This window comes from Lissotriton helveticus, chromosome 12 (genome assembly GCF_964261635.1).
Source record: "Lissotriton helveticus chromosome 12, aLisHel1.1, whole genome shotgun sequence".
Lineage (NCBI taxonomy): Eukaryota > Metazoa > Chordata > Amphibia > Caudata > Salamandridae > Lissotriton > Lissotriton helveticus.
Window position 1 is genome coordinate 17,209,444 of NC_136073.1, and position 21,458 is coordinate 17,230,901.

Sequence of the window (21,458 nt, forward strand, 5' to 3'; positions counted from 1 at the left end):
ACATACTCTGCATAGCGCTGCAGCTGACAGTGCCTCGAAGCGCAGCCTCACCTGCCTTGCTTTGGACTGGGCTCTCCGCCGCCTCTTCCGTCCCTTCACCTGGGTTTACACATACTCTGCATAGCGCTGCAGCTGACAGTGCCTCGAAGCGCAGCCTCACCTGCCTTGCTTTGGACTGGGCTCTCCGCCGCCTCTTCCGTCCCTTCACCTGGGGTTACACATACTCTGCATAGCGCTGCAGCTGACAGTGCCTCGAAGCGCAGCTTCACCTGCCTTGCTTTGGACTGGGCTCTCCGCCGCCTCTTCCGTCCCTTCACCTGGGTTTACACATACTCTGCATAGCGCTGCAGCTGACAGTGCCTCGAAGCGCAGCTTCACCTGCCTTGCTTTGGACTGGGCTCTCCGCCGCCTCTTCCGTCCCTTCACCTGGGGTTACACATACTCTGCATAGCGCTGCAGCTGACAGTGCCTCGAAGCGCAGCCTCACCTGCCTTGCTTTGGACTGGGCTCTCCGCCGCCTCTTCCGTCCCTTCACCTGGGTTTACACATACTCTGCATAGCGCTGCAGCTGACAGTGCCTCGAAGCGCAGCCTCACCTGCCTTGCTTTGGACTGGGCTCTCCGCCGCCTCTTCCGTCCCTTCACCTGGGGTTACACATACTCTGCATAGCGCTGCAGCTGACAGTGCCTCGAAGCGCAGCCTCACCTGCCTTGCTTTGGACTGGGCTCTCCGCCGCCTCTTCCGTCCCTTCACCTGGGTTTACACATAGTCTGCATAGCGCTGCAGCTGACAGTGCCTCGAAGCGCAGCTTCACCTGCCTTGCTTTGGACTGGGCTCTCCGCCGCCTCTTCCGTCCCTTCACCTGGGTTTACACATACTCTGCATAGCGCTGCAGCTGACAGTGCCTCGAAGCGCAGCTTCACCTGCCTTGCTTTGGACTGGGCTCTCCGCCGCCTCTTCCGTCCCTTCACCTGGGTTTACACATACTCTGCATAGCGCTGCAGCTGACAGTGCCTCGAAGCGCAGCTTCACCTGCCTTGCTTTGGACTGGGCTCTCCGCCGCCTCTTCCGTCCCTTCACCTGGGTTTACACATACTCTGCATAGCGCTGCAGCTGGCAGTGCCTCGAAGCGCAGCTTCACCTGCCTTGCTTTGGACTGGGCTCTCCGCCGCCTCTTCCGTCCCTTCACCTGGGTTTACACATAGTCTGCATAGCGCTGCAGCTGGCAGTGCCTCGAAGCGCAGCTTCACCTGCCTTGCTTTGGACTGGGCTCTCCGCCGCCTCTTCCGTCCCTTCACCTGGGTTTACACATAGTCTGCATAGCGCTGCAGCTGGCAGTGCCTCGAAGCGCAGCTTCACCTGCCTTGCTTTGGACTGGGCTCTCCGCCGCCTCTTCCGTCCCTTCACCTGGGGTTACACATACTCTGCATAGCGCTGCAGCTGGCAGTGCCTCGAAGCGCAGCCTCACCTGCCTTGCTTTGGACTGGGCTCTCCGCCTCTTCCGTCCCTTCACCTGGGTTTACACATACTCTGCATAGCGCTGCAGCTGACAGTGCCTCGAAGCGCAGCCTCACCTGCCTTGCTTTGGACTGGGCTCTCCGCCGCCTCTTCCGTCCCTTCACCTGGGTTTACACATACTCTGCATAGCGCTGCAGCTGACAGTGCCTCGAAGCGCAGCTTCACCTGCCTTGCTTTGGACTGGGCTCTCCGCCGCCTCTTCCGTCCCTTCACCTGGGTTTACACATACTCTGCATAGCGCTGCAGCTGACAGTGCCTCGAAGCGCAGCTTCACCTGCCTTGCTTTGGACTGGGCTCTCCGCCGCCTCTTCCGTCCCTTCACCTGGGTTTACACATACTCTGCATAGCGCTGCAGCTGACAGTGCCTCGAAGCGCAGCTTCACCTGCCTTGCTTTGGACTGGGCTCTCCGCCGCCTCTTCCGTCCCTTCACCTGGGTTTACACATAGTCTGCATAGCGCTGCAGCTGACAGTGCCTCGAAGCGCAGCTTCACCTGCCTTGCTTTGGACTGGGCTCTCCGCCGCCTCTTCCGTCCCTTCACCTGGGTTTACACATACTCTGCATAGCGCTGCAGCTGACAGTGCCTCGAAGCGCAGCTTCACCTGCCTTGCTTTGGACTGGGCTCTCCGCCGCCTCTTCCGTCCCTTCACCTGGGTTTACACATAGTCTGCATAGCGCTGCAGCTGACAGTGCCTCGAAGCGCAGCTTCACCTGCCTTGCTTTGGACTGGGCTCTCCGCCGCCTCTTCCGTCCCTTCACCTGGGTTTACACATACTCTGCATAGCGCTGCAGCTGACAGTGCCTCGAAGCGCAGCTTCACCTGCCTTGCTTTGGACTGGGCTCTCCGCCGCCTCTTCCGTCCCTTCACCTGGGTTTACACATAGTCTGCATAGCGCTGCAGCTGACAGTGTCTCGAAGCGCAGCCTCACCTGCCTTGCTTTGGACTGGGCTCTCCGCCGCCTCTTCCGTCCCTTCACCTGGGTTTACACATAGTCTGCATAGCGCTGCAGCTGGCAGTGCCTCGAAGCGCAGCTTCACCTGCCTTGCTTTGGACTGGGCTCTCCGCCGCCTCTTCCGTCCCTTCACCTGGGGTTACACATACTCTGCATAGCGCTGCAGCTGGCAGTGCCTCGAAGCGCAGCCTCACCTGCCTTGCTTTGGACTGGGCTCTCCGCCGCCTCTTCCGTCCCTTCACCTGGGTTTACACATACTCTGCATAGCGCTGCAGCTGGCAGTGCCTCGAAGCGCAGCCTCACCTGCCTTGCTTTGGACTGGGCTCTCCGCCGCCTCTTCCGTCCCTTCACCTGGGGTTACACATACTCTGCATAGCGCTGCAGCTGGCAGTGCCTCGAAGCGCAGCTTCACCTGCCTTGCTTTGGACTGGGCTCTCCGCCGCCTCTTCCGTCCCTTCACCTGGGTTTACACATAGTCTGCATAGCGCTGCAGCTGACAGTGCCTCGAAGCGCAGCTTCACCTGCCTTGCTTTGGACTGGGCTCTCCGCCGCCTCTTCCGTCCCTTCACCTGGGTTTACACATACTCTGCATAGCGCTGCAGCTGACAGTGCCTCGAAGCGCAGCTTCACCTGCCTTGCTTTGGACTGGGCTCTCCGCCGCCTCTTCCGTCCCTTCACCTGGGTTTACACATACTCTGCATAGCGCTGCAGCTGACAGTGCCTCGAAGCGCAGCTTCACCTGCCTTGCTTTGGACTGGGCTCTCCGCCGCCTCTTCCGTCCCTTCACCTGGGTTTAGACATAGTCTGCATAGCGCTGCAGCTGACAGTGCCTCGAAGCGCAGCTTCACCTGCCTTGCTTTGGACTGGGCTCTCCGCCGTTCTGTCCCTTCACCTGGGTTTACACATACTCTGCATAGCGCTGCAGCTGACAGTGCCTCGAAGCGCAGCTTCACCTGCCTTGCTTTGGACTGGGCTCTCCGCCGCCTCTTCCGTCCCTTCACCTGGGTTTACACATAGTCTGCATAGCGCTGCAGCTGACAGTGCCTCGAAGCGCAGCTTCACCTGCCTTGCTTTGGACTGGGCTCTCCGCCGCCTCTTCCGTCCCTTCACCTGGGTTTACACATACTCTGCATAGCGCTGCAGCTGACAGTGCCTCGAAGCGCAGCTTCACCTGCCTTGCTTTGGACTGGGCTCTCCGCCGCCTCTTCCGTCCCTTCACCTGGGTTTACACATAGTCTGCATAGCGCTGCAGCTGACAGTGTCTCGAAGCGCAGCCTCACCTGCCTTGCTTTGGACTGGGCTCTCCGCCGCCTCTTCCGTCCCTTCACCTGGGTTTACACATAGTCTGCATAGCGCTGCAGCTGGCAGTGCCTCGAAGCGCAGCTTCACCTGCCTTGCTTTGGACTGGGCTCTCCGCCGCCTCTTCCGTCCCTTCACCTGGGGTTACACATACTCTGCATAGCGCTGCAGCTGGCAGTGCCTCGAAGCGCAGCCTCACCTGCCTTGCTTTGGACTGGGCTCTCCGCCGCCTCTTCCGTCCCTTCACCTGGGTTTACACATACTCTGCATAGCGCTGCAGCTGACAGTGCCTCGAAGCGCAGCTTTTTCACTGATCCGTTGCAAATGCCAGCGCTCTTATTGAATCCCTCGCCCCAGGCTCGTCATGCACGCGGGCCGTGCACAGCACATCCTCTTGTCCTGCAGCAGCTTCCAGAATGTGTATCCCGCACTCTGCACGTGGGTGTTGTGCGGTTAATCTGGCCGCAAAAGGACGGAGTTGTTCGGCGGCCTTCAAACAAAGCGCTTTGCATGAATGGGGTTTGTGATGAATCGAGGTGACCTGTTCAGCGCGGGAAACTGGAATACGGGGGCCTGATAAAGCGGTTATTGCATTTTTTCTGTGGGTCTTTATCAAATATTTTTATAGAACTGCTGCGGATGTGGACCTGTGTTGATTGGAAGACCCTGCCTGGCGACCAGTCGTGTGAACCCCCCCTCCCCCAAACCAGCCATCTTTGTCCACCCCATCTTCCCGTAATCTTATTCTGAGCTGTGCCTGACCCTGGACCCTTCACCTCTGGAGCACTTTGAACCCCCGCCACTGAAGAGCAGCCTTCGGGTGCGGACTCGCTCACCTGGCCGCTCCCAGGTACCGTCGCGAGTCCAGGTGAGGAGGGTGCTGGACAGAGGTCCCTGGCTGTGGAGTCCATCCCACTGCTGCTGAGTGGATTTTGAGGCCCCTAGTAGATTCTGCTATTTACAAATGTTCAAAGAAGCATACGTGTACGTTTGTCTTGACGCGGGTGTCTTTGCACCAATGAATGAGGTCAGCGGTGCACGCCATGCCTGGGGCTCCGTGGGGTCAGCCGGACTGAAGCCGGTCAAAGATACGGCACAAGCTACTATGTGGAGCAGAAAGATCAATGGATGGCGCACCTGCACATCGGATGGGTTACTACCCAGAGCAGAGAGGTACATGGGTGAAGCACCTTCACATCGGATGGGTTACTACTCAGAGCAGAGAGGTACATGGGCCAAGCACCTTCACATCAGATGGGTTACTACCCAGAGCAGAGAGGTACATGGGTGAAGCACCTTCACATCGGATGTGTTACTACCCAGAGCAGAGACGTACATGAGTGAAGCACCTTCACATCAGATGGGTTACTACCCAGAGCAGAGACGTACATGGGCGAAGCACCTTCACATCAGATGGGTTACTACCCAGAGCAGAGACGTACATGGGCAAAGCACCTTCACATCAGATGGGTTACTACCCAGAGCAGAGACGTACATGAGTGAAGCACCTTCACATCAGATGGGTTACTACCCAGAACAGAGACGTACATGGGCGAAGCACCTTCACCTCAGGTGTTAGTACCCAGAGCAGAGACGTACATGGGTGAAGCACATGCACATCAGATGGGTTACTACCCGGAACAGAGACGTACATGGGCGAAGCACCTGCACATCAGATGGGTTACTACCCAGAGCAGAGACGTACATAGGCGAAGCACCTTCACATCAGATGGGTTACTACCCAGAGCTGAGACGTACATGGGCGAAGCACCTTCACATCAGATGGGTTAATACCCAGAGCAGAGGCGTTCCTGGGCGAAGCACCTTCACATCAGATGGGTTACTACCCAGTGCAGAGAAGTAGATGAGTGAAGCACCTTCACATCAGATGGGTTACTACCCAGAGCAGAGACCTACATGGGCCAAGCACCTTCACATCAGATGGGTTACTACCCAGAGCAGAGGTACATGAGCCAAGCCCCTTCACATCAGATGTGTTACTACCCAGAGCAGAGACGTACATGGGCGAAGCACCTTCACATCAGATGGGTGTGGGCTTTGTGTATGGGCGGACCGGAATAACAGGCTTGGAGGCCGTATGTAGTGAGCTATATCTGTAGCTCTATTTATTAACACTGACAGTTATAGAGTACGTAGGGGCAGAGGAAACACAAGATTGGAGAGAGAGTCCGGAGGGTAGTCGTCAAGGAGCAGGGATCCGCTGTGAGCAGGTGTGGGGGTCTTCCTCTTCTCCGTCTTGGGTAGTCCGGTGGCCCTCGGAGGTAAAGAGAGACAATGACAGGGCAGTTAGTCCTTGACCACGAGTACTAACCAGTGACACCAACACCCTGGTTGTGATGGGGTAGAAGAGAGAGTGAGGAGGGGTCGGAAGGGTCGAAGATGGAAGGGAACTCAAGCAGGAAGGGAAAGGGTGCAAGCAGTGAGGAGTCCGGTGGCGGTATTCACTATCTACAGTGTCTCGGGAAGTGCGCGTATATACAGTGCTCCTAGGAGTGCTATACAGTGAGGGGATTCAATATATACACTATGATACAAGTCGACCTGCAATTCAGGAGACAGGGTACTCACATGCCCCGCCGCAACTCTTCTCTGAGTTGCGGCCGCTCTCCAGCCACCTCCACAGGACGCCACCAGTCCTCGCTCCAGATCTCTTCCTCCTCGCCTCCGCTCTTCTCTTCTCCGCGCTCTCCGTCCACCGCCTTCAGTTCTTGGTTTGCTGTCTCCTGCCACGAGTCCGCCTTCAAGAACCCCGCTTCTTCTCCGTGGCGTCCTTTTCCGTGTTCCGGTCCGGGATCGTGGGCGGGTCTTCCGGGGTCGGTGACAGGTACTTCCGGTTCGCCGTCCCTCGTACTCCTTTCCTGCATGGAAAGAGAAAGGGGGATATGCCGGGTTGCCAGGGACGCGGTGGGACCATCATCGGAGCCCAGGGAAACGGTACTGAGCCACCGCCCGAAAGAGGTAGGGGAGGGGTCTGTTCCACAATGGGTTACTACCCAGAGCAGAGACGTACATAGGCGAAGCACCTTCACATCAGATGGGTTACTACCCAGAGCAGAGACGGGCATGAGTGAAGCACCTTCACATCAGATGGGTTACTACCCAGAGCAGAGGCGTACATGGGCGAAGCACCTCCACATCAGATGGGTTACTACCCAGAGCAGAGACGTACATGGGCGAAGCACCTTCACATCAGATGGGTTACTACCCAGAGCAGAGGCGTACATGGGCGAAGCACCTCCACATCAGATGGGTTACTACCCAGAGCAGAGACGGGCATGAGTGAAGCACCTTCACATCAGATGGGTTACTACCCAGAGCAGAGGCGTACATGGGCGAAGCACCTCCACATCAGATGGGTTACTACCCAGAGCAGAGACGTACATGGGCGAAGCACCTTCACATCAGATGGGTTACTACCCAGAGCAGAGACCTACATGGGCCAAGCACCTTCACATCAGATGGGTTACTACCCAGAGCAGAGACCTACATGGGCCAAGCACCTTCACATCAGATGGGTTACTACCCAGAGCAGAGACGTACATGAGCCAAGCACCTTCACATCAGATGGGTTACTACCCAGAGCAGAGACCTACATGGGCCAAGCACCTTCACATCAGATGGGTTACTACCCAGAGCAGAGACGTACATGGGCCAAGCACCTTCACATCAGATGGGTTACTACCCAGAGCAGAGACCTACATGGGCCAAGCACCTTCACATCAGATGGGTTACTACCCAGAGCAGAGACGTACATGAGCCAAGCACCTTCACATCAGATGGGTTACTACCCGGAGCAGAGACGTACATGGGCGAAGCACCTTCACATCAGATGGGTTAATACCCAGAGCAGAGACGTACATGGGCGAAGCACCTTCACATCAGATGGGTTACTACCCGGAACAGAGACGTACATGGGCCAAGCACCTTCACATCAGATGGGTTACTACCCAGAGCAGAGGTACATGAGCCAAGCCCCTTCACATCAGATGTGTTACTACCCAGAGCAGAGACGTACATGGGCGAAGCACCTTCACATCAGATGGGTTACTACCCGGAACAGAGACGTACATGGGCCAAGCACCTTCACATCAGATGGGTTACTACCCAGAGCAGAGAGGTACATGAGCCAAGCACCTTCACATCAGATGGGTTACTACCCGGAGCAGAGACGGACATGGGCGAAGCACCTCCACATCAGATGGGTTACTACCCAGAGCAGAGACGTACATGGGCGAAGCACCTCCACATCAGATGGGTTACTACCCAGAGCAGAGACGTACATGAGCCAAGCACCTTCACATCAGATGGGTTACTACCCAGAGCAGAGACCTACATGGGCCAAGCACCTTCACATCAGATGGGTTACTACCCAGAGCAGAGACGTACATGGGCCAAGCACCTTCACATCAGATGGGTTACTACCCAGAGCAGAGACCTACATGGGCCAAGCACCTTCACATCAGATGGGTTACTACCCAGAGCAGAGACCTACATGGGCCAAGCACCTTCACATCAGATGGGTTACTACCCAGAACAGAGACGTACATGGGCGAAGCACCTTCACATCAGATGGGTTACTACCCAGAGCAGAGACGTACATGGGCCAAGCACCTTCACATCAGATGGGTTACTACCCGGAACAGAGACGTACATGGGCGAAGCACCTTCACATCAGATGGGTTACTACCCAGAGCAGAGACGTACATGGGCCAAGCACCTTCACATCAGATGGGTTACTACCCAGAGCAGAGACGTACATGGGCCAAGCACCTTCACATCAGATGGGTTACTACCCAGAACAGAGACGTACATGGGCGAAGCACCTTCACATCAGATGGGTTACTACCCAGAGCAGAGACGTACATGAGTGAAGCACCTGCACATCAGATGGGTTACTACCCAGAGCAGAGACGTACATGGGTGAAGCACCTTCACATCAGATGGGTTACTACATGGAGAAGAGACGTAAATGGGTGAAGCACCATCACATCGGATGTGTTACTACCCAGAACTTTTGGGATCCCTGATCCGAGTGGGATCTGTTGGATCCCTGATCAGAGTGGGATCTGTTGGATCCCTGATCTGAGCGGGATCTGTTGGATCCCTGATCCGAGCGGGATCTGTTGGGATCCCTGATCCGAGCGGGATCTGTTGGGATCCCTGATCCGAGCGGGATCTGTTGGGATCCCTGATCCGAGCGGGATCTGTGGATCCCTGATCCGAGCGGGATCTGTGGGATCCCTGATCCGAGCGGGATCTGTGGGATCCCTGATCCGAGCGGGATCTGTGGGATCCCTGATCCGAGCGGGATCTGTGGGATCCCTGATCCGAGCGGGATCTGTTGGGATCCCTGATCCGAGCGGGATCTGTTGGGATCCCTGATCCGAGTGGGATCTGTTGGGATCCCTGATCCGAGCGGGATCTGCTTTGATCCCGTGTCTAGGCTCCGCTTCCCTCGGCTGTGTCCGGGGCCTCGGCAGTGCTTCCTCTTCCTGTCCGTGTCCAGATGTCCTGCAGGTCACTGCGCACATTCCCCGTCCGACCGCTGCGCAGGGAGAGGCCTGCAGCCCGCTGTGCCCTGGGTTCATCCCCACCGAGCCGCCCCCGGTGCCCCCGGTGCCCCCTCCGCCGCTGTGACCGACGGTTCTTTATCCTGCAGACGGGGTGGGTCCGTGTGTCCAGTGGCTCGTCTTCTGCTGTGACTTTCTCTGCGAGGTTCCGGAGGTGAAGGCCAACAGGCTGCCTGTGAGTGCGCTCCGGCCTCTCCTTGGGGCAGGGCTCTGCGAGAGGGGGTGTCCAGCCAGTGGTGCTCTGCTGGCCGAGGCACCAGACCCCTGGCCCCGCTGCTGGCCGCTGACCTGGGACCTCAGACTAGGCGCCTGCAGCTTTCTCTGCTCTGATTTGGTTTCCTTTGACGCGGGGGCCTTTGCTGATTCACAGCACCAGTTCCTGCCCCCCCCTCCTTCATCTGCCTGTCCCTCACTTCCCTTCTGAGTGCTGCGCGGGCATGTGGTTTCCGGACCGGCTTTTTTTTTCTTTTTTGCCTTTTCCAGACACTGGAGAAAGATGGCTGCCACCTTGTTCAGTGCCCTGCCCTGGAGCCAGCGCTAGAAAGTGGCTTTCAAGGCATTTCCCAACCAAGGATGTGAACGTTTTGTGTTGGTACCTTCCTCTTTGGATGCTGTTTGCACCTACGACCTTTCTGTATTATATGGACCGTGCAGCTCGAGCAGGTGACCTGGAGTGGCTTGTAGCTTCCAAGAAGCGTTCAGTGTTTGTATGACCTTTGTATTCTCTCTTGGCAGGGAAGGGCGGGTGAAGTGCGGCAATGTGCTTGGTGTGAGTTGGGGCAGTAGTGCCAGTTGATGGTCTTGGGTGGTGTTCGATGTGCGTGGGGTGGGTTGGGGCAGGAGTGCCAGTTGACGGTCTTGGGTGGTGTTCGATGTGCGTGGGGTGAGTTGGGGCAGTAGTGCCAGCTGATGGTCTTGGGTGGTGTTCGATGTGCGTGGGGTGAGTTGGGGCAGTAGTGCCAGTTGATGGTCTTGGGTGGTGGTTGGTGTGCGTGGGGTGAGTTGGGGCAGTAGTGCCAGTTGATGGTCTTGGGTGGTGTTCGATGTGCGTGGGGTGGGTTGGGGCAGGAGTGCCAGTTGACGGTCTTGGGTGGTGTTCGATGTGCGTGGGGTGAGTTGGGGCAGTAGTGCCAGCTGATGGTCTTGGGTGGTGTTCGATGTGCGTGGGGTGGGTTGGGGCAGGAGTGCCAGTTGACGGTCTTGGGTGGTGTTCGATGTGCGTGGGGTGAGTTGGGGCAGTAGTGCCAGCTGATGGTCTTGGGTGGTGTTCGATGTGCGTGGGGTGAGTTGGGGCAGTAGTGCCAGTTGATGGTCTTGGGTGGTGTTCGATGTGCGTGGGGTGAGTTGGGGCAGTAGTGCCAGCTGATGGTCTTGGGTGGTGTTCGATGTGCGTGGGGTGAGTTGGGGCAGTAGTGCCAGCTGATGGTCTTGGGCGGTGTTCGATGTGCGTGGGGTGAGTTGGGGCAGTAGTGCCAGCTGATGGTCTTGGGTGGTGTTCGATGTGCGTGGGGTGAGTTGGGGCAGTAGTGCCAGTTGATGGTCTTGGGTGGTGGTTGGTGTGCGTGGGGTGAGTTGGGGCAGTAGTGCCAGTTGATGGTCTTGAGTGGTGTTCGATGTGCGTGGGGTGAGTTGGGGCAGTAGTGCCAGTTGATGGTCTTGGGTGGTGGTTGGTGTGCGTGGGGTGAGTTGGGGCAGTAGTGCCAGTTGATGGTCTTGGGTGGTGTTCGATGTGCGTGGGGTGGGTTGGGGCAGTAGTGCCAGCTGATGGTCTTGGGTGGTGTTCGATGTGCGTGGGGTGAGTTGGGGCAGTAGGGGCAGCTGATGGTCTTGGGTGGTTGGTGTGCGTGGGGTGAGTTGGGGCAGTAGTGCCAGCTGATGGTCTTGGGTGGTGTTCGATGTGCGTGGGGTGAGTTGGGGCAGTAGTGCCAGCTGATGGTCTTGGGTGGTGTTCGATGTGCGTGGGGTGGGTTGGGGCAGTAGTGGCAGTTGATGGTCTTGGGTGGTGTTCGATGTGCGTGGGGTGAGTTGGGGCAGTAGGGCCAGTTGATGGTCTTGGGTGGTGTTCGATGTGCGTGGGGTGAGTTGGGGCAGTAGGGCCAGTTGATGGTCTTGGGTGGTGGTTGGTGTGCGTGGGGTGAGTTGGGGCAGTAGTGCCAGCTGATGGTCTTGGGTGGTGTTCGATGTGCGTGGGGTGAGTTGGGGCAGTAGTGCCAGCTGATGGTCTTGGGTGGTGTTCGATGTGCGTGGGGTGAGTTGGGGCAGTAGTGCCAGCTGATGGTCTTGGGTGGTGTTCGATGTGCGTGGGGTGAGTTGGGGCAGTAGTGCCAGCTGATGGTCTTGGGTGGTGTTCGATGTGCGTGGGGTGAGTTGGGGCAGTAGTGCCAGTTGATGGTCTTGGGTGGTGGTTGGTGTGCGTGGGGTGAGTTGGGGCAGTAGTGCCAGCTGATGGTCTTGGGTGGTGTTCGATGTGCTTGGGGTGAGTTGGGGCAGTAGGGGCAGCTGATGGTCTTGGGTGGTGTTCGATGTGCGTGGGGTGAGTTGGGGCAGTAGGGGCAGCTGATGGTCTTGGGTGGTGTTCGATGTGCGTGGGGTGAGTTGGGGCAGTAGTGCCAGCTGATGGTCTTGGGTGGTGTTCGATGTGCGTGTGTGAGTTGGGGCAGTAGTGCCAGCTGATGGTCTTGGGCGGTGTTCGGCGATGTGAGTTGGGGCAGTAGTGGCAGCTGATGGTCTTGGGTGGTGGTTGGCGGTGTGAGTTGGGGCAGTAGTGCCAGCTGATGGTCTTGGGTGGTGTTCGATGTGCGTGGGGTGAGTTGGGGCAGTAGTGCCAGCTGATGGTCTTGGGTGGTGTTCGATGTGCGTGGGGTGAGTTGGGGCAGTAGTGCCAGCTGATGGTCTTGGGTGGTGTTCGATGTGCGTGGGGTGAGTTGGGGCAGTAGTGCCAGCTGATGGTCTTGGGTGGTGTTCGATGTGCGTGGGGTGGGTTGGGGCAGGAGTGCCAGCTGATGGTCTTGGGTGGTGTTCGATGTGCGTGGGGTGAGTTGGGGCAGTAGTGCCAGCTGATGGTCTTGGGCGGTGTTCGATGTGCGTGGGGTGAGTTGGGGCAGTAGTGCCAGCTGATGGTCTTGGGTGGTGTTCGATGTGCGTGGGGTGAGTTGGGGCAGTAGTGCCAGCTGATGGTCTTGGGTGGTGTTCGATGTGCGTGGGGTGAGTTGGGGCAGTAGTGCCAGCTGATGGTCTTGGGTGGTGTTCGATGTGCGTGGGGTGAGTTGGGGCAGTAGTGCCAGCTGATGGTCTTGGGTGGTGTTCGATGTGCGTGGGGTGAGTTGGGGCAGTAGTGCCAGCTGATGGTCTTGGGTGGTGTTCGATGTGCGTGGGGTGAGTTGGGGCAGTAGTGCCAGCTGATGGTCTTGGGTGGTGGTTGGTGTGCGTGGGGTGAGTTGGGGCAGTAGTGCCAGCTGATGGTCTTGGGTGGTGTTCGATGTGCGTGGGGTGAGTTGGGGCAGTAGTGCCAGCTGATGGTCTTGGGCGGTGTTCGATGTGCGTGGGGTGAGTTGGGGCAGTAGTGCCAGCTGATGCTCTTGGGTGGTGTTCGATGTGCGTGGGGTGAGTTGGGGCAGTAGGGGCAGCTGATGGTCTTGGGTGGTGTTCGATGTGCGTGGTGTGAGTTGGGGCAGTAGGGGCAGCTGATGGTCTTGGGTGGTGTTCGATGTGCGTGGGGTGAGTTGGGGCAGTAGGGGCAGCTGATGGTCTTGGGTGGTGTTCGATGTGCGTGGTGTGAGTTGGGGCAGTAGTGCCAGTTGATGGTCTTGGGTGGTGTTCGATGTGCGTGGGGTGAGTTGGGGCAGTAGTGCCAGTTGATGGTCTTGGGTGGTGTTCGATGTGCGTGTGTGAGTTGGGGCAGTAGTGCCAGCTGATGCTCTTGGGTGGTGTTCGATGTGCGTGGGGTGAGTTGGGGCAGTACTGCCAGCTGATGGTCTTGGGTGGTGTTCGATGTGCGTGGTGTGAGTTGGGGCAGTAGTGCCAGCTGATGGTCTTGGGTGGTGTTCGATGTGCGTGGGGTGGGTTGGGGCAGGAGTGCCAGTTGATGGTCTTGGGTGGTGTTCGGGCGTTGCCTTGGTTTTCTGCTGGTGCAGTCACCGTTTATAGTCTGGAGAGACCCACCTTGAGTGATCTGTGTGCACACTGTCTGCACAGGCGTGTCTGGTCAGTCAGTGGTTCGCTGCAGCCCCCAGGGCCGGTGCTCTGCTGGCAGAAGCATGTTGCTGCCTCTGTACTAGAAGGCCTCACCAGTACCTTCTGGGAGGAAGCTCAAACACAGCACTGCTCCATGCAGCGCTGCATGCACAGTAAGGCGCTATGCTGCAAAGTACTTGGAGTCTCACGGCTGATGTTCGCCCCGTGGGGTGAACATGTTCACTTGACGTGCTTTATCGAAGTACCTTGGAAGGTCTGATAATTTTACACTGTGAATGGAGACTGTAAACAAAGGCAGAACAAGAAGTCCTGCATGGTGCTATAATTGATGTGTTTTTGGGATATCAGCCGACGACCTTTAATTTCGACGTCTGGTGCGGTCGGGGGTGGGCTGCCCCTACTAGGCTTGGACCTGGTCCACAAAGCGGGGGCTCCATGAGTCTGAAGAGTCCATTTATGATTCAGATTTTGTTTTGGGGGGAGTGCAGTAGTGACCAGGTCCTGATCCGAATCTTCTTGCTTCCACCCTGAACTGAAATGTGTGGTTGGGGTCCATTTGTGGTTTTGCACCGTGATCCTGGATCCGCGGACTAGAATGATGGTATCCAGTCTTCGAAAATCCTCTTGAACAGCTTCCGCCAGTGGGCCTGTAACCTAAAACCTGAGGCAGAGGGGACGCTTCCTACTCGCCCGAACACCTCCAGAGTTACTGGAAAGGAATAAAAGGCATCCTCCTAGCCAGGGACAGTTTACATTTGGGCGGGTCTTGCTCTTTAAACACTCCAGCAAGAGTACCCTGCATGCCTTCACCCTTTATGATATTGATGTCTTTGTTTCGGTTCTGCAAAGCACGACTGGATAGTCCAGAGCTCCTGGGCAGGCTGCAGGCTAGCTTCTGTTGTCTGGGCCTTACTTGTCTTTCTAGTCATTAGCCTGTACCTCCATACGCTCCGCAGTATGGCTGCCCCTTCTTGGGCAGGTTGCAGGCAGTCCTACACTGGGCAGTTTGGCTTCCCCTTCTTGGGCAGGTTGCAGGCAATCCTACGCTGGGCGGTATGGCTTCCCCTTCTTGGGCAGGTTGCAGGCAACCCTACGCTGGGCGGTATGGCTTCCCCTTCTTGGGCAGGTTGCAGGCAACCCTACGCTGGGCGGTATGGCTTCCCCTTCTTGGGCAGGTTGCAGGCAACCCTACGCTGGGCGGTATGGCTTTCCCTTCTTGGGCAGGTTGCAGGCAACCCTACGCTGGGCGGTATGGCTTTCCCTTCTTGGGCAGGTTGCATGCAATCCTACGCTGCGCAGTATGGCTTCCCCTTCTTGGGCAGGTTGCAGGCAATCCTACGCTGTATGGCTTCCCCTTCTTGGGCAGGTTGCAGGCAATCCTACGCTGCGCAGTATGGCTTCCCCTTCTTGGGCAGGTTGCAGGCAATCCTACGCTGCGCAGTATGGCTTCCCCTTCTTGGGCAGGTTGGAGATAATCGTACACTGGGCGTGTGCTGCTATCATGGTGCCAGAATCTGTCCATGAAGTGTGTGCTGCTTTCATGGTGCCAGAATCTGTCCATGAAGTTTGTGCTGCTTTCATGCTGCCATAACAGGTCCATGAAGTGTGTGCTGCTTTCATGCTGCCAGAATCGGTCCATGGAGTGTGTGCTGCTTTCATGGCGCCAGAATCTGTCCATGAAGTGTGTGTTGCTTTCATGCTGCCAGAATCTGTCCATGAAGTGTGTGCTGCTTTCATGCTGCCAGAATCGGTCCATGAAGTGTGTGCTGCTTTCATGCTGCCAGAATCGGTCCATGAAGTGTGTGCTGCTTTCATGGCGCCAGAATCGGTCCATGAAGTGTGTGCTGCTTTCATGCTACCAGAATCTGTCCATGAAGTGTGTGCTGCTTTCATGGTGCCAGAATCTGTCCATGAAGTGTGTGCTGCTATCATGGTGCCAGAATCTGTCCATGAAGTGTGTGCTGCTATCATGGTGCCAGAATCGGTCCATGAAGTGTGTGCTGCTTTCATGCTGCCAGAATCGGTCCATGAAGTGTGTGCTGCTTTCATGGTGCCAGAATCTGTCCATGAAGTGTGTGCTGCTTTCATGGCCCCAGAATCGGTCCATGAAGTGTGTGTTGCTTTCATGCAGCCAGAATCGGTCCATGAAGTGTGTTGCTTTCATGCAGCCAGAATCAGTCCATGAAGTGTGTGCTGCTTTCATGCAGCCAGAATCGGTCCATGAAGTGTGTTGCTTTCATGCAGCCAGAATCGGTCCATGAAGTGTGTTGCTTTCATGCAGCCAGAATCAGTCCATGAAGTGTGTGCTGCTTTCATGCGGCCAGAATCTGTCCATGAAGTGTGTGCTGCTTTCATGCGGCCAGAATCTGTCCATGAAGTGTGTGCTGCTTTCATGCGGCCAGAATCCGTCCATGAAGTGTGTTCTGCTTTCATGGTGCCAGAATCCGTCCATGAAGTGTGTGCTGCCCTAAAGGTTTGGCTCTGAGGTTGCTAAGTGAATGACAACAGTACATTTAGTATTAACCCCTTCCATGCTCATGACGGAACGGTTCCGTCATCAGCGTCGGTGCTCCGGTGCTGATGACGGAACATTTCCGTCATGAGCCAATATGATTTATTACCCTTCAGCACTGCAGCGAAATTCGCGCAGCACAGAAGAGGTTAAGCTTGAAACCGATACTATGTCTATGCTACCTCAAACACTTCTGCATTTGATCACGGTTATCCCGGGGAACGCATGTGGCTCTTCACATGGCTTCTGTAAGGGAATTGTTTTTGGTTTAAAGTAGAGATTCATGGCTGGAAATTGCAGAGGCCGCCCCTGAAGGGGGCTCGAGGGCTGGCGCCATAACGGACGCTAGAGCCCGGGAAGGATCCGGATCCAGCCGCCGGGAAGGGCCCTGAACCAGAGGGGGCACTTCAGCGCGGCAACAACTTGCGCCAGGATGGCGCCTGGGCAACTGGCCAATAAGGGGGCCAAAGGATGTTGACCCTCCCTCCCCCAAAGGGTAGAACTGCCCGGTCTTGGCGGGAAAATGGTGGCGGAGTAGAAGACGCCGCTCCCCATACTGCAGCCCATCACTACATCGTGGAGCTGGGGAGCGGCGCAGAAGAATGTTCGAGTCCCACCCACCCACACCTAGGTACTAGCAGTGTCGCAGTGCTGGCGGATAAGAGGTACAGCAGATGGTTATGGAGGCACACCGACAGGCCGGTGTGTAGAAGGAGGGCCACTCACACTGAGATGCCGAACGGCAGGGTGAGTAGGCCTGACATAAGGGGGTAGCAGACAGAGACGGCGCTCGCAGCCCAGACCCAGCCGGACGGCAGGGCACAAAAAGAGACTAGCAAGGTAGCGAGTTGGGGCCTACCCCCCACACGCAAAGGGGCGTGGAAACCAACAGAACCAGATGGACCACAAAAGCGTTCAAGCTATGGCGGTCCAGGACACAAATGATTTATGGTACACAAATGATTTATGCCACATGATGTGTGACCCTTTGATGTGCAAATAAGTGATGATAGACACATGATTTATGACCAACAGAATGATTTATGACCAGCGACGCTAATCATGTATGACGTCCAATTTATCATGACACCAATTGATTTATGACATGCGGATGATGTATGATGCTTAAGTTATGATATGCCATAATAATAATAATTTATGCCCCTGGCCAAAAAAGTGATGCCCAGGGGACAGAAATGAGTTTGTATATAATGGTAATAAACTGCGGCCAACAACGACCACAACAAACTACAACTCGTGTTGGCTGTGATTTTGGTAACATGTCTGTTTCCGGAGTGGGCCCTGTGCAGGGGTTATGGCCGCAGCTTCCGCCCTGTGTCCGGGAGACGAGGCCCTGCGAGCGAACTGCTGAGGTCGCAGTGAATCGCAACAATACTCTGGCCTTGCGCTGCTCCACGCTGCAGCTCTGCTCGATACTTGTGTCCCTTCTGTTCCAGTAACCAGGGCTGTTCTGTGCTCTGAATGGACTCATTTTGTAGCTTTGCGGGTGGGATTGGAGCCGCCAAACCCCCTTGAGTCTGTTTCAGATGTGTCTCACCCAGTGGCGGAGTCTCCTCCGCGTGTTCTCGGGGCAGGGAGGTGTTTAAAGTCCCAGTCGTCTCTTCTCACCCTCGTCTTCTTCCCTCCACCTCCAGGGCAGAGGAACCTCCATCACCAGGGAGACAGCCTGGAGTCGCTGGTGCTGCTGAACCCTTCGCTCAAGTCTGTCCGCGCGGAGGTGAGTGTGACCACGCCCGGGCCTTCAAGGGAGGGGTCTTTGTGGTGCTTCTTGCCAGGGCTGCCTTTGAACCTCTGGTTTCAGTTCGTGGGGCGCAGTGGGGCTGAGGGGCTCAGACCTGGAGCTCAGGAGCTGAGGGAAGCCGCCGTGTTTTCTGGGCTCCGTATTTTCTCAGGACATTATTAGGATCTGAAATGTGGTTGTCAATCAAAGCATTTGTATAGCGCGCTACTTCACCCGTAGGGTCTCAAGGCGCTGGGGGAGGGGGGTCCGCTACCGCTCGAACAACCTGGTTGAGGATCCTACAAGATGGCTCTCCGAGCTGCCTTTTGTTTCTTTTCTTAAATGTGCATTAGGCACATGCCTATGTTGGGACGCGCAGTGTAGCAGTGTGTGGGCCTGGTTGGAATCTTCACTTCTGCCTCCTGAGGCCTCTTCCTGCCCCCCCCCCCACCCCCCCGCAGACCATGAAGGGCTCATCCTCGCTAGATGTGTTCTTGCTCTGCTCATTGCCTGCCCCTGCTTTACCGTGCTTGCGTTCCCCAGACCGCCCCGCTTTTCTACCTGTTGCATGGTGTAAGTGTTTGTGTTAATGCTTTGCCCCTCCACCTTCTTGCAGCTGTGTAACCTCATCACCAGCGCCTCCAGACAGAAGCTGCTGCTGCTGGCCGGGCCCTGCGCGGAGGGGACCGGGGACCTGGTGCTGCAGGATGGACACTTCTCCCTGGGGGACTTCTTCCAGGTCTTCACAGAGAAAGAGGTAATGGTGCTGGCCCAGCAGCCTTGGAGTACTCTTTGAGGGGAGTGTGAAGGGGCTCGGGAGTGCACGCGTGATGCTTGTAGCTAGCCCGCTCTAGACCTTGCTATGTTGGCCGTGTTGAGGTCTACGTGGGCCTCTTTGTGAAGACATGTGCAAGTGGCTGATTCAAGCAACATTTGGTTACCAAAGGGGACCTTCAGTTAGGGCTGCCGCTAGTGTGCACTTTCTTTCTGTAGAATCACTTGGTGTGTTGGCTTTCTGCATTGTATCATTGTACTGTAGCAGCCTCCTGAGGGGTTGGGGGCGTAACATTTCGTCGAATACACCGCTTGTGGAGCTGGTTTATAGCACTTGCTCATTGCAAATTCACATGCCACGCACACTATGTAGTGTTGGGCCTGGGATGATACTTTTTTTTTTTTAATTTTTTTTTACAACTTTGCACATGACTTGCGTGGCTTGTGTGTATGTGCGTGTCCCAGAAGCTTGGAGTGCATTTGGTCACAGTTTTTTTTTTTTTTTTTGCAGAGTTTTATATAGCGCAAACTAGACCCGAACTGAACCGGCTATCAGAGCACTTTACATAGCACCAGTTACGTTACACAAGGACACATTCATTTTGTTAGGTACGGGGAGATTAAGTGATTTGCCCAGAATCACAGGAGGTTTAGCGACATTACCGAAACTCGAACCAGGTTCCCAAAGTCCGAGGTAGAGCGCCCTAGCCGTTAGACCAAGTCCTCTCCCTTGCCTCAGATTTGTATTTCCACGGAGTCTGGAAGTGGAAACTTCTGTTCTGGTAACATTTTAAGCATATATAGTTGGCAAAGACTAGGCTGAAGAAACAGGCCCCTCGGTGCACAGTGAATGTGGAAGGTCTTCATTAGCTTTTTGAGGCGACGCAAGCGCATATTTAGGTTGTGTAGGCGGGTTTGGGTCCGCACGCTAATGCAGGATACCATGTTTGTAACAAACTATTCCTGAAGGGACTTTGAGTTGGTTTGCAACCTCTTTGCTTTGGAATCAAGAGAGTTCTAAAGTTTCAGTCTTGCCATTCATTAGCTGCCAGAAAACCATATCGTTTCGTAAGTGTTAGCATTGGACTCCTTATGTTCGCTCGGCACCGGAGTGCCCTGCTGAAGGCCGTTGCACTGAAATTATCAAAAAGCATTGTTTAAAAAAAAAAAAAAAATCTCATTTGTTGGGTGTAGGGCGAGGAACTTCAGCACATGATGCTCATTTCCAGTTCTGAAGACGAGTTAACTTGTGTCTGGTAATCCATTGCCATTTCATACCATGCCCACCGCCTCTTGCCACCCAGCCTGCTGGTGTGTCCATCGTCATTGAGCGATAGAAGGGTTACGCCACTGTCGCCAATCCTAGGACACAGCAGACTGATTCTAGAATAGGGGAAACAGACTTTCCAGGCTGGAGAGGAGGCTGCTTTACCACCAGCAGGACTCTTTCCGCTAGGAGAGATTGGAGACTCCGAGTAAGAGCCGAACCACCTTCATGTCATGCTGTCGTACAGTGTGGCATCCTCCAACAGGCTATTATTAGCAAGCTGGTCTGAGTTACTTTGGATTAAAAATTCCCACTAGGATTGTGAGGACAAACCAGTATTTGGCACTACTAATAACTGTTCAAAAACCATATGATGTCTTTCCTCGTCGTCCTCGGGAAGTCAAAGGAAAAGCAGAAGAAACTATAAAAACCCTCTCTAGCAACTAGACAAACAGTTCAATGTTCTTTCTACGCCCGTGTGTGTCCGGTGTGTATCTCTGGCTTACTCCACTTGTGCTTGCATGAACCAGGCCGGTTAGCTGCCTTGGCTGTCACCTTCTAGGGAATACCTACGTGTCCCTCCTATGTCATTTCTTGGGGGACTCTTTTGATCCAATGGATGTAAAGTGTCACGTTTGATATTTGAGTGACTTTGAATTGGGAGGTAAAAAATGTAAATGTATACTTGTAAAGCGCACTGTTACTCCATCACGCAGTGTCCTGGCGCTGTATACCGCTGGCGAACCCGTCCTGGCTTTCCCTGTGAGATGGTCCCTCCTGGGCACCCCCAAGGTGAAGCCAGGCATCCCCGGCGCTGATAGGGCCGTTGTGGAGATTAAGCAAGCTATTGCCCAGAGTTGCAGAGTGGGACCCATGGTTAGCTTAGGCACCTAGGCAGGAATTATCGAGTCCACGGACATTGACCCAAGACCCTGCCGCGACGGGAATTGAGCCCTGGTCCCGGGCCGACCTCTGCTTCAGGGTCTGCCGCTTCTAACCAGTGAGCCACACTTCTCCACAGGTCTTCTAGTCCATCCAAGATATCGATCTCTTAATTAGAGAAGTAGGCACCGCTTTGAAAAATTGAAACCACTAAGTAATTGAGCTGTGACGAAGTGGAACATTATAACGTTTTGCTAAACACTTGTCTCTTTGCTGTTTACAATCTGTGAAAGTCTAAAGAACATTTGCCTGTTTTCTAACAATCCGTGTATAATATAACTTGACAACGACTCAATTTAAATTACAAATAAAAAAATCTTTCAGTCAGAATGCAAAAATATTTGGCAACTAATTAGTAGCTTTCAAGCTCTGTGGTGCACTTTGCAGTCACCTGTGCTAACAATTTGGGAGTTATAATTACACACTGGGCATTGAACCCCTCAGATTACCGTCAATTGTGGAACTTTTCCAGTCATGTGCCCTACCGGTAATCCACTGCGTTTGTGAGCCTGTCGCTCAGTCCCAGTCAAGAACCATCGACTAGTATCGGAGGGTTGCCGCGACCGCAGGCGTCCTACTCTTCTTCTTTCCACTGAAACCTAGTTAAGCGACAGCAGCCACACAAGGCTGCAGTCCACCACCTATCGCACCTGATGCCAGGACAGGTC

The 21,458-nt window shown here is 55.4% G+C and overlaps 1 protein-coding gene across 1 annotated transcript in view; it reads left to right on the plus strand.

Annotated features, from left to right (window-relative positions):
- MAP1S (microtubule associated protein 1S) overlaps positions 1-21,458 on the plus strand; it is a 70,751-nt gene that overhangs the window by 29,525 nt on the left and 19,768 nt on the right. The window contains exons 3-4 of the mRNA XM_078669293.1: positions 17,722-17,804; positions 18,424-18,564. Coding sequence (XP_078525419.1) covers positions 17,722-17,804; positions 18,424-18,564 — 224 coding nt within the window. The remainder of the gene's footprint in view (positions 1-17,721; positions 17,805-18,423; positions 18,565-21,458) is intronic.